Source organism: Canis lupus, chromosome 10, assembly GCF_003254725.2.
Source record: "Canis lupus dingo isolate Sandy chromosome 10, ASM325472v2, whole genome shotgun sequence".
NCBI lineage: Eukaryota > Metazoa > Chordata > Mammalia > Carnivora > Canidae > Canis > Canis lupus.
In genome coordinates this window covers 31951884-31964421 of record NC_064252.1, presented here as the reverse complement: position 1 = coordinate 31964421, position 12538 = coordinate 31951884, and the positions used below count along the sequence as shown (strand labels likewise).

Below are 12538 nucleotides of genomic sequence, written 5' to 3'. Positions count from 1 at the left end.
ATATTAATTTCAAGAGAACGCTTGCAAGGGCACCTGGGTGGCTCAGCCGGCTAAGCATCTGCCTTCAACTTGGATCATGATCCCAGGATCGGGCTCCTCTTTGGGCTCCCTGCTCAGCAGGAGCCTAATTCTCCCTCCCCCCACCCTTCTTGCCCCCCTCCCCTCCCCCTTCCCCTGCTCATGCGCTCTTTCTCTCATATAAATGAATTAAATAAATAAATAAATAAATAATTTTTAAAAAAGCACACTGTAGTTATGAACACGTGATTAGAATCTGACAACTTCTCTGCTGCTGTAATGAACCTCACAGCCAGGCAGTAACTTTATCCTTCAAACCACTCCATCCTCAGCAGGGGCCCAGGTTTCTTTCCAAAATATTTATTTGGCATGTATTTTCCACCAAGCTCTGGGAACACTAAGAGGGATCAGACACAGGCTAGTGGAGGAGACACACATGACCGGTTTGCGGTCAGCCTGCCCTGGGCGGTGACTGCTACTTGCAAAGGCAGGCTGGAAAAGCCCAGAACTCATCTTCAGGATCCTTTAAGACAAAGTCAAGTCCTTGTCCTTCAGCATCCTGAAACGGAAGCTCAGAACCTTGGCCCCACCCATACTTTCTCTGCTTCTTATCAACAATTGGCTCCGATTTGCTGCCCCCCTAGAAATCTCTTAGTGCCACCATGATGGGGCCTGAAATGGCAAGAATGACACTGAATTTTTTAAAGGTTTTTTTAAAAATTTTTTATTTATTTATGATAGTCAGAGAGAAAGAGAGAGGCAGAGACACAGGGAGAGGGAGAAGCAGGCTCCATGCCCCGGGAGCCCGACGTGGGATTCGATCCCGGGTCTCCAGGATCGCGCCCTGGGCTGAAGGCAGGCGCTAAACCGCTGCGCCACCCAGGGATCCCTTTAAAGGTTTTTAAAATGTATTTGAGAGAGAAAGAGAGAGAGCAGGCAGAAGGGCATAGGGAGAGGGAGAGAGAGAATCTCAAGCAGACTCCACACTAAGCGACAAGCCCTATGTGGGGCTCAATCCCACAACCCTGAGATCATGACCTGAGACAAAACCAAGATTCAGATGCTCAACCAACTGAGCCACCCAGGCGCCCCAAGACTGATTTCATTATAGTTGGATTAAGCGAAAGCATTTTACTCTTTACTGGGTACACATTTCTGCTTCCCCCTCCAAGAGAGGCTCTGTGGGTGTAGATGGAGCCTCATAAACTAATGTCAGAGGCCCGGGCTCTGAACCTAACATGATATGGGGTCGTGGATCCGTCACATTCTCTTTCTGGCCTCCCGTCTGTGGTAGACTAAATATGGGCACAAATTCTTTACACATCTTCCCAGCAGGAGCTGGTGTCTGTCCCACTTCCCTGGATCCCCGAGCCACCCACCCTTTCGTCCACATCACATCATTTCCCCTAGATTAGCTGTGAGGATTCTGCCCATGGTTCTCCCCACAGTCACTCTGCCCCCGACATTCATGTCACACAGGAGAGCAAATGACATGAAAACAAGGGTTTTTTAAAGATTTTATTTATTGATTCATGAGAGACACAGAGGCAGAGACACAGGCAGAGGGAGGAGCAGGCTCCCTGTGGGGAGCCCAATGTGGGACTCGATCCCAGGACTCTGGGATCACGACCTGAGCTGAAGGCAGATCCTCAATCCCTGAGCCTCCCCGGTGCCCCTGGGAGGAGTTTTTCTAAGAGGAGGAGATGGTGACAGCATGAAGGAGGATAGGCTTGCAGAAACACAGCGTTTGGTGGAAGCTAAGTGATCAGAAACCTCAGCCGTCATCCCGCAGCTAGAGAGTGAACAGTGAGTGAGCCCATCAGGTTGCAGCAACTGGATTTGCTTGCACATCTTGTTTGGTTTTCCCTTGACTTACGGCTCTGACCCTCCATTAGGGTAGAAACTCCTGTTACATACTCACCTTCGTAGCTCCTTGTCTCCCACACAGAACTCTGCACCAAGGTGGCAGGGAGAATGTTTGCTGAGTGTTGTGAGCAACTGTCTTTCTCCCCAGCCATACGTGGTGGCAGCACCCCAATATTCTTCTAGAGCACGCACCCTTGCCTGCTGTCACCCATGTGCTCCACGAAAGGGCCAACTCCCTCCTAGGCTCCAGAGCTGGACACATGGCTCAGACTCAACCAAGCAAAGCATCACTTTATCCTGACCACACTTGCTTATTCAGGGATGGGCAAGTGACCATTCTAAAACCTAGGAGACAAAGGAAACAGAAGTGGACATAAAGGCAAATGCTCTTCGGCTAAGGATGCAAGAAGTAAGGATGCTGCAGGAGTGAAGCTGCTGAAGGCGTAGAATTGGCCAACACAGTCGAAGATGGAGACAAGATGGGAGAGGTCAGATCCTGGTGATGTGCTTTAAGCCCCTGAATCCAGCTGAGTCAGAAGCCAGTTGTATCACCGGATTCATGGATCATCTGAGCAGATAATTTCCATTTCTTGTCTTAGGCAATTAGAGTTGAGTTACCTGTCACTTGCAACCAAAAGAGTCCTGTCAGATGAATGAATGAATGAATGAATGAATGAATGAATGAATGAGAAAACATTGGCAGAGAGGAAAGGATTCTATGCTAGGAGCCAACAGGGTCTTGCCATTTACTGTGTGACACTGGGTGAGTTGTTTGATGTCTCTGAACTTCAGTTGAGAACTCTGATATCATTCATTTATTCAACATTTATGGGCATTAATCATGCCAGACACATGCTGGGTGTTGGCTCGTCTATGGTAGCAAAACTCTCATCGTTCCTGTTCTCAAGAAAGCGGAAATGAAGTTCACTCCCAGAAAAACGAAGTCGCATTTCTGCATACCGGATTTTGTCGCTGGGAAATCTGTTTGTGGTACAAGTCTCCAGCACTTGGTAACTGGTAGCAATCATTATTTCTTCCACTCATCAGCTACTATTGGGGTTAACTGGAGGAGGGGCGGGAAACAGCCTCGGATGATCAGGGAGGAGGGTACCCAGACTTCCCTTCCCTTCCAAAGCTCACAGCCAATCCAAACTAACGTTCATGAGCCTAATTATACACAGCCCTGAGCTAGAGGGGGTAACAAGACCCTTGCTTGGGCCTGGGTCCTATCCTTTGGGACTTCAGCTCTAAGAATAGTCAACATGCAACCAAGTACATTTTTCCTGGCCTCTGGCAAAGAGACTTTTCTTAGTCAAATATGCTCATCAGTGTTCCCAAAAATCAGGCTTAGCAATGGAGCTAGTTAAGCTCAATCGCTTTCAATTCTTGTTATAAAGAATTAATAATGCCAACTGAAGCTGGATCTTTATTTTTAAAGGGAATTCACAACTTGGGTTGAAGTGGTAGAAGTCTGGGTGCAAGTGCAAGCTTAGCAGGCCCCAAATAACCGGAGTTCTACTCTACCTGCTATGATTTAATTTCCTCATTCATTTAACAAATAGTTATTGGGGCACCTGGGTGCCCCAGTCAGTTGAGCATCTGCTCAGGCCATGATCCCAGGGTCCCGGGATCCAGCCCCGTGTCAGGCTCCCTGCCCAGCGAGGAGTCTGCATCTCCCTCTCCTTCTGCCCCTGCTTATGCTCTCTCACCCCCTCTGTATCTCTGTCAGATAAATAAAATCGTTAAAACAATAACAACAACAAATAGTTATCAGGTGCCCACTCTGCACCAGGCACCATCATAGAGCAGCACCTGGCTCACACAGAGGGAACAGATCCAGAGGCAAATATTCAAACATGAGCCATTCCGTGTATTCCCGTGTGCACACCTGGCTGAGCCCAGCCAAGTGTTAAAAGATCAGCCTCCACTGATAAGTCATTTCATGTGCCCTAGTTTAAATATAGCACAGGTTCTTGCCTGTTCCAGTTATTATTGCTGAATTTAAAAAATGACCTCAGTATTCAGGGGTTTGGTACTCAATGCCACTGAACTGTACATTTAAAAATGGTTTAAATGGGGGGGCGGCTCCTGGGTAGCTCAGTCAATTAAACATCTGCCTTCAGCTCACATTATGACCCCAGGGTTCTGGGATAAATGCCCACATTGGGCTCCCTGCTCAGTGGGAAACCTGCCTCTCCCTCTGCTTCTGCCCCTCCCCCGCCCCTCATTGTGCGCGCTCTCTCTCTCAAATAAATAAAATCTTTAAAAAATATAAATGGTCAAAATGGTAAATTTTATATGTATTTTGCCATAATAAAAAAAATGTGAGAAGATAAAAAAAAAAACCTTAATGGTTTGAAATACCCATTTAACTAAGCTCACAAATTCCAGGGGTCAGGACTTTGGGCAGGGCACAGTGGGGACAGTTCAGTCCTGCTCCATGGTACCAGGCCTCAGCTAGGGAGACCTGAAGGCCGAGGGTGACTCGGTGCGGGCGTCATCCAAAGGCTCTTACAGCTACATGCCTGGGCTGACTCAAAATCTAGGACTGGCTATTGGAGCCCCCAAACGTGACCTCTCCATGTGTGGATTCCTCACAATGCAGTGGCCTCAGAATAGTCAAACTTTTCATTTTTATTCTTTTTTTTAAGTAGGCTCCACACCCAGTGTGGAGCTCAATGCAAGGCTTGAACTCACAACCTTGAGATCAAGACCTGAACCGAGATGAAGAATCAGATGCTTAACCAACTAAGCCACCCAGGCACCCCTCAGCTCAGAGCACCTAGCATGAGTATTTCAGAAAAAAGGGGAGGGGGGGGACAAAACCTGCATCCTGTTTGTGGCCTAACCTTGGAAGTGTCACTTCTGTTGTACTCTATGAGTCAAAGTCGTCATAAACGCCTCCAGAATCAAGGTGAGGGGTGGGCAGAATTAGACTCCGTGCTTTGATGATAGAGTATCAAAATCTCACATGGAAGAAAAACTTGTGTGAAGGAAGATAATTGTTGCATCCACTTCTGGAAAAATACAATCTGCCAAAAGCAGATTGAAACCAATGAGCCAAAAAGTTATTACTAAACCTTTCTAAATGAGCCAAAAGCAAAGAAACCACAGAAGAATCGGTTTACAGAAATAGCACTGGAAGCGGTCTTCATGAACTCATCATCTGCCTGCCCTCAGAGTGAGATTCACTCCTGAGAGGATCCCTCCTCAGGCTGGTAGAGCCCAAGGGGATTCGGCCAAGTGGGGAGAGACCATGGTGCCTGGTTGGAGTTCTGCAGTTTCCACCCACGGGCGATCTCAGGGTAGTAAGGCTAGTGACCGCGAACTTCACCTTAAAAATGGAGGTAATTCTTGATGTCTCATCAGTGTTGTTTTGAGAACCATGTAAAATATTTTACGTGAAGACAGATCTGTTGCAAAAATGTCCATGAGTTGACCCCACGGGTGGACAGCCCACTTTGGCGATGCAACAGGGGCAGACCATATACTTCCCATTGTAGCCACTCTCCTGGTTTTGCTTCCCTGTCTGAGGTAGGAGAGCCCGATGGAAGCTCAGAGGGGGCAGATGAGCTAGACAGAGCCACACAGCCAAGAAGGAAGTCAAACCCAGATGCGAAGACTTGCCACTCTGCAGTCCCCTCTAGCCACGGACACTTCCTGGAATAGGTGACTCTGACCTTAGCTGAGGAGCGCGGCACAGGTAACAAGGGGTCTCTAGGGTCACACCGCCAGGGGTCGCGTCCTAGCGGCACCATCACCGGCTGTGGGACCCCTGTGTGTAAGAGGGGAGTAGGACCCCCAGGGTACCGGGCGGCTCAGCGGTTGGGCGTCTGCCCTCGGCCCAGGGCGTGACCCCGGGGTCCCGGGACCGAGTCCCGCATCGGGCTCCGCAGGGACCCTGCTCCTCCCTCCGCCTGTGTCGCTGCCTGTGTGTCTCATGAATAAATAAAAATGTTTAAAAATTAAAAAAAAAAAAAAGACTTCCCACACAGGCTTAAGAAGTAACCAAGCTAACATAAGGCATTTAGATCGTAGCTGGCGCATACTAAGCCCTTTGCAGCTGCTACAGCCCCTCGTGCGCACTTAGGTTCATAATCCGTGCTACGTGCTTCACGGTGAGGAAGTCACACCCAAGAATGTAGTGAAATGTAACGGCGGAGGTGTCGCCCTGGGAGGACAAGTCCACTCGGGAGAAAGCTTTAAAAGGAGAAAACCACAAACCACCATTTGTCAGTGAAAAGCCTATGGAACTGCAGGCGCAGGGACGCCCGCGTGGCTCAGTGGTCGAGCGCCTGCCTTTGGCTCAGGGCGTGCTCCCAGGGTCCCGGGATCGAGCCCCACGTCGGGCTCCCTGCATGGAGCCTGCTTCTCCCTCGGCCTGTGTCTCTGCTTCTCTCTCTGTCTTTCATGAATAAATAAAATCTTAAAAAAAAAAAAAAAAAGAAAAAGGAACTGCAGGCAAAGTGAAAGTCTCTGACCCCGACGGCTCCAGTTTTACCTGCTGCCTCCGCGCAGCCCGCAGAGACCGTCACAGGAGTGACGTAGTCAAGAGCCCACCCGCGTCACTCACGTCCTGGACGCCGCGCCCAGCCGCTGCCGCAGCCGCTTCCGCTTCCGCTTCCGCTTCCAGCCCTTTCCGCGGCGCCGCGGGATGACGTCAGAAGCGGGCGCGGACGCGCAGAAACGCCGGCGTGCGCGTGTGCTGTGTGCGGGCCGCGGCGCAGGGCTGTCAGCGACGGCGACGGCCGCGGGGCGGCGGGGCTCCCAGTGCTGCTGGGGCCGAGTCTGTAGCGCGAGGCGTCCCTGAGGTGAGGACCATGAACCGCAGTCGCCAGGTGACGTGCGTGGCCTGGGTCCGCTGCGGCGTGGCCAAAGAGACGCCGGACAAGGTGAGGCCCGGTCGCCGGGAGGGAAGGGGAGCGGCCTCTTCGCGGCATCCTCGTCCAGGCCCGCCTGGAGAACCTGGGCCCGCTCCACGCGGCCGGGCCTGGCGGGCGTGACGGCCCGGGTGTGGTGAGGGGGGCCGCGCGCCCTCTCGGTCCCTACCCCCCGAATTCGCGCGCACGTGGCCTTGGCGGCGGGAGGGGGCGGGGTGCTGCCCAGAGTGGGAAATCCGCAGCCCCTTCTTGACGGCCCCGAAGCTTCACACGCAGCCCAGGGCGTGTCCAGGCACAGCGAGAAGAGGGAGCTCGTGTGTGAAACCAGCGTCCACTCATGGGCTCGGAGTCCGGAGGAGCAGGATGGGAGCTGCGGTGTAGAAAACTGCTGTGGAGACCATGATGTCCTGAGGCTGGGAGTTGAATAGTAATGTCTCGCGGGGATCCAAGTGAGATGTTGATGTGGCATTGGGGGATGAGAGGTAAACATGGCACATCGTGAAGGAAAAACCTGCAGAAGTTCGACAACGAGTCCAGAGGAGAGATGAAGATTACTTAAGTTGTTCACCTGATCTTTACTCAGGGCTTTCTATGTTTGCAGCATTGTTCAGGGTCTAGGGCTAGGCATAAAAACAAAACTTCCCTGCCTGTATGGAGTCGACATGTATGTAGATGTCAGTGGGAGTAAATGCTATGAATGAAAGGGGGGCCTTGAAACGTGATAGGAATGTAAGTATCGGGAGGTGAAGTTAACAGGAATGAGGGATTGGCAGAGCCCTTGAAGGTTTAGCTTCCACCAGGGCACGCAGACTGTGCTTGTTTTTTGGGTTTTGGTGGGGTATTTTTTTAAGGTTTTTATGTATTCACGAGAGAGAAGAGAGAGGGGCAGAGATGCAGGGAGAGGGAGAAGCAGGCTCCCTGGGGGATCCCCATGCAGGACTCGATCCCAGGACCCCGGGATCACGCCCTGAGCCAAAGGCAGATGCTCAGCCACTGAGTCACCCAGGTGCCCCTGGGCTTATTTTATTCACCATTTTCTCTGGTGTTCGGCTCCAGTAGATACTCAATGCATATATATAGAGAGAGAATAGTGCCAGGAAATTATCTCATTAGAAATTAATTATTGATTAAAAAGAGACAAGGGGAGCCCTGGTGGCAGAGCGGTTTAGCGCCACCTGCAGCCCGGGGCATGATCCTGGAGACCTGGGATGGAGTCCCACGTCAAGCTCCCTGCATGTAGCCTGCTTCTCCCTCTGCCTGTGTCTCTACCTGCCTCTCTCTCTCTCTCTGTCTCTATGAATGGATAAATAAAATCTTTAAAAAAGGGATCCCTGGGTGGCGCAGCGGTTTGGTGCCTGCCTTTGGCCCAGGGCGCGATCCTGGAGACCCGGGATCGAATCCCACGTCGGGCTCCCAGTGCATGGAGCCTGCTTCTCCCTCTGCCTGTGTCTCTGCCTCTCTCTCTCTCACTGTGTGCCTATCATAAATAAATAAAAATTAAAAAAAAAAAGTTAAAAAAAAATCTTTAAAAAAAAAGAGAGAGACTTGTTAGCTTTTAAAAACTATATAAGTTCCCAACATGTCTACACACTGGAACCCCTTAGGGAGCTTTGAAAAATACTGATGCCTGAGGCACCTGGCTGGCTCTGTTGGTGGAGCCTGGTTGATCTCCAGAGGATGAGTTCCAGTGCCACACAGTACCTGTGCCCTACTCCCATATATTGTAGTTTAATTGGTCTGGAGTTTTAGAAGATTTCCCCGCCCCCCCCCCCCCCCCCCCCCCCCCCGTTCCCCCATGATTCTGATTGCAGAAAAATTTGGCAACCGCTGCTTAAAGAGTCTGAGTTTATTCTACAAAGTCAAAATAGGAAGAAGATACTGAGTTTATTCTACAAAATCCCAGCAAAACTGGGATCAATGAGAGTAATTAGGAAAGTATCTTTAAAAATAAAAAGAAATATCTTTTAATTAAACTTAAAAGCCCTTAACTGTTGGAACAATGAACGTCATCCCTCAAGAGAATTTCTGTATCACTAGAGGTGGTTTAGTGCAAACTGAGTGACTGATTCATCACCTATCATCATCAAGCATCCCTACCATGGGCTGAACACTGAACTATGTGTGTAAACACAATGACAGGTTGATTTTTGTCTTCAAGGATCTTAGAGGTTAGCAGGAATTGTTTTAAAAGGTATTGAAGCATTGATTAGGCAAAGGAATGTCAGCTTTGAAGTAAAGAGAATGATTCCAATGATCCTTTTGAACAGGATCTTCAAGTAGATTCATAAAGGTAGCTGGGAAGATGGAACTGGATGGCTCAGTTGGTTAAGCATCGGACTCTTGAGTTTGGCTCACATCATGATTGCAGGGTCGTGAGATTGAGTCCTGCATCAGGCTCCCAGCCTAGCACAGAGTGTGCTTGAGAGTCTCTCTCCCTTTCCCTCTGCCCTTACCCCCTGCTTACTCTCTTTCAAATAAATCTTCAAAAAAAAAAGAGAGAGAGAAGGAAAATTAGGTGGAACAGGGGTATGAGACTAGAGAAGGGTGAGTTTGGGATAATCAGTTCAGAGGTGATAGTTTTAGTCTTCAGAATGAATGTGCTTTGTGAGGAAGTGACAGTGTAATGAGTGAATAATTGGCAGTGAAAACTGGGAAGAAGCAGGGGACCAAGGAAGGATGGTTTGTTTAGGAGTACCCATAAGGAAAATGAGAAGTAGCCAAGAAGAAATCAGAATAATTGAATGAAAATGAGATGGACTATCCTAGAAGCCAGTTTAAAAAGTTAGTCTTTTTCAAAAAGTCTGGGAAGTAGACTGAGGATGCTTTTTTTTTTTTTTTTAAGAGGATTTTTTAAAAAAAAGATTTCACTTGTTTATTCATGAGAGACACACACACAGAGAGAGAGATGCATAGACACAGGCAGAGGGAGAAGCAGGCTCCATGCAGGGAGCCCGATGTGGGACTCGATCCTGGGTCTCCAGGATCACACTCTGGGCTGCAGGCAGCACTAAACGGCTGTGCCATCGGGGCGGCCCTTTAAGGGGATTTTTTTAAAAGGGATGGTAAAAACTCCGTTTACAGTAAATTTAGAGAGTCTAGATTGAAGTTTGATTTTTTTTTATGTCTTTTGAAGTTATATTTTATATTAGTTTGCAAACGTTTTGAGATTTATAATGATTTCCTTAACTGTATTGTAATGAAATGTTTGCTCTCTTATAGGTAGAGCTTAGTAAAGAAGAAGTAAAACGTCTCATTGCTGAAGCAAAGGAAAAATTACAGTAAGTTTAAGATTGCTGATGTCTAAAGTCAAGTCCAGATGAAATTAAATTTTAAACAGTGATGACAGGGTGGTCCTATTATTGATCAGTACCATTTGGGTGATTTATCTTTTTTGTTTCTTGGCATAGAGAAGAAGGTGGCAGTGATGAAGAGGAGACAGGTGATCCTTCAGAAGATGGCATGCAGAGTGCACGTACCCAGGCACGACCAAGGGAGCCCCTGGAAGATGGTGACCCAGAGGACGACAGGACGCTGGATGATGATGAGCTGGCTGAGTACGACTTAGATAAATATGATGAGGAAGGCGACCCAGGTTAGAATTCACTCACTTCTGTTTTTTTTTTTTTTTTTTTTCTTTTTTAAAGATTTATGTACTTATTTATGATAGAGAGAGAGAGGCAGAGACAGAAGCAGAGGGACAAGCAGGCTACATGCCGGGAGCCCGACGCAGGACTTGATCCCAGGACTCCAGGATCGCACCCCAAGCCAAAGGCAGGCGCCAAACCGCTGAGCCACCCAGGGATCCCCCACTTCTGGTTTCGTTTCGTTTCGTTTCTTTTCTTTTCTTTTCTTTTCTTTTCTTTTCTTTTCTTTTCTTTTCTTTTCTTTCTTTCTTTCTTTCTTTCTTTCTTTCCTTTCTTTCTTTTCTTTCTTTCTTTCTTTCTTTCCTTTCTTTCTTTTCTTTCTTTCTTTCTTTCTTTCTTTCTTTCTTTCTTTCTTTCTTTCCTTTCTTTCTTTCTTTCTTTCTTTCTTTCTTTCGACATAGAGTGAGAGAGAGAGAGGCAGAGTGTGTCACAGGCAGAGGGAGAAGCAAGCTCCATGCCGGGAGCCCGATGTGGGACTCGATCCCGGGACTCCAGGATCGCGCCCTGGGCCAAAGGCAGGCGCTAAACCGCTGAGCCACCCAGGGATCCCCCCACTTCTGGTTTCTAATCACAAGCTCAGTGTATTTGTATTAGATCATGCCTCTAGTGTCCCAGAGCTTTACTCTGAGCTTTTGTTGTCCTTTATGCCAGTTAAGTAATCTGGCTCAAGACTAGGGCAGATAGCATGTTTCCTAAACTGGTTTAGAAAATCAGCTAACCCACTAAACTAAGATTTGAAAAAGCAGTATATTTTATTGCATGTAGTGGGTATGACCTGTAACTCAGGTTGAGGGATGAACAAAATGGGTGAAGGGGGGGCGAGTGGGAGATACAGGCTTCCAGTTATGGAATGAGTAAGTCATGGGGATGAAAGGTACAGCAGAGGGAATATAGTCAAAAAATATATACACAGCATTGTATGGTGACAGATGGTTGCTACACTTGTGAGCATGGAATGATCTATAAGAGATGGTAAATTGTTATGTTGTATGCATGAATCTAACATGTTTCAACTATACCCTAATGAAAAAAAAATGTTTTTTAATCTGTAGGTCCTGTCTCTTTGCAATAATGAGAGAGAAGTTATTACCCCCATTTTATAGAGAAAAGAGAGGCTTACAAAGATGAAATGACTGCCACACAGCTGGTGAACAGGGGAGCTGAGGATTGAACATTCTCTTGCTCTAAAGCCTTTACTGTTGCAGTACATTTCATTAGATGCAGAGAATAGTTTTTTCCATTGGACTCTGGGTTGTGTACCCCTAAACTTAGGACTAGGTTGAGTCCTAGTCCTGCTATGACAGAGTGTCATGGGAACACAAAGAAAGGAAAAGTTAACCCTGCCTGGAGAAATGGCATTCAGAAACTGCTGCTTGGGGCACCTGGGTGGCTCAGTCAGTTAAGCATCTGACTTCAGCTCAGGTCATGACCTCAGGGTCCTGGGATTGACCCCCACGTCAGACTCCCCGTTCAGTGGGAAGTCTGCTTGTCCCTTTCCCTCTCCTCCTGCTCTCTTGCTCATATTCTCTCACTCTCACAAATAAATAAAATCTTTAAAAAGAAAACTGCTCATTAATATCCTACACTGTGTGGATTATTGGCTCACTCTTATCCAGTTGAAATTCCCATCTCTGACCAATTAGTCCTGCCTCCTTAAAGTAGCTTCCCTAACAATTAGAATATATTTCTTTCCCTGAGTTTGTTATTTGGGGTCTCCTCTAGGTCACCCTTGCAGATATGCTGTAAGAGAAATCCAATTTGAGAAAAGTTTAGTGAAAAAGGCATAATAGTACCTTTTTCAGAGTCATACAGCAAATTAACATATCAGCAGTTCTGAGAAATCTTGTAATAAACCCATTTAACTTTGTGAAACCCATCATTTTTTATTTGACCAGACAACCCTTATTCTGTGTCAATTCCAGTGTTTCAGGGTAATTTTACCTCCTTTTAATAATGACTTCAATAATAACTATACTTGGGGTGGGGGCCATGGAGGGAGAGGGAGAAAGAGAGAATCTTTGCAGGCTCCAAGCCCAGCACAGAGCCCAAAACGGGGCTTGATCTCACAACTCTGAGATCATGACCTGAGCCAAAATCAAGAGTTAGGTGTTTAGCCAACTGAGCCACTCA

General features: G+C 47.8%; 1 protein-coding gene across 1 annotated transcript in view; it reads left to right on the top strand.

The window, feature by feature from the left end:
- The first annotated feature begins 6524 nt into the window (after positions 1–6524).
- PWP1 (PWP1 homolog, endonuclein) overlaps positions 6525–12538 on the top strand; it is a 29277-nt gene continuing 23263 nt past the window's right edge. Inside the window, exons 1-3 of the mRNA XM_025461716.3 lie at positions 6525–6776; positions 9984–10042; positions 10172–10356. Of these exons, the coding sequence (XP_025317501.1) occupies positions 6705–6776; positions 9984–10042; positions 10172–10356 (316 nt within the window). The 5' untranslated portion in view covers positions 6525–6704. The remainder of the gene's footprint in view (positions 6777–9983; positions 10043–10171; positions 10357–12538) is intronic.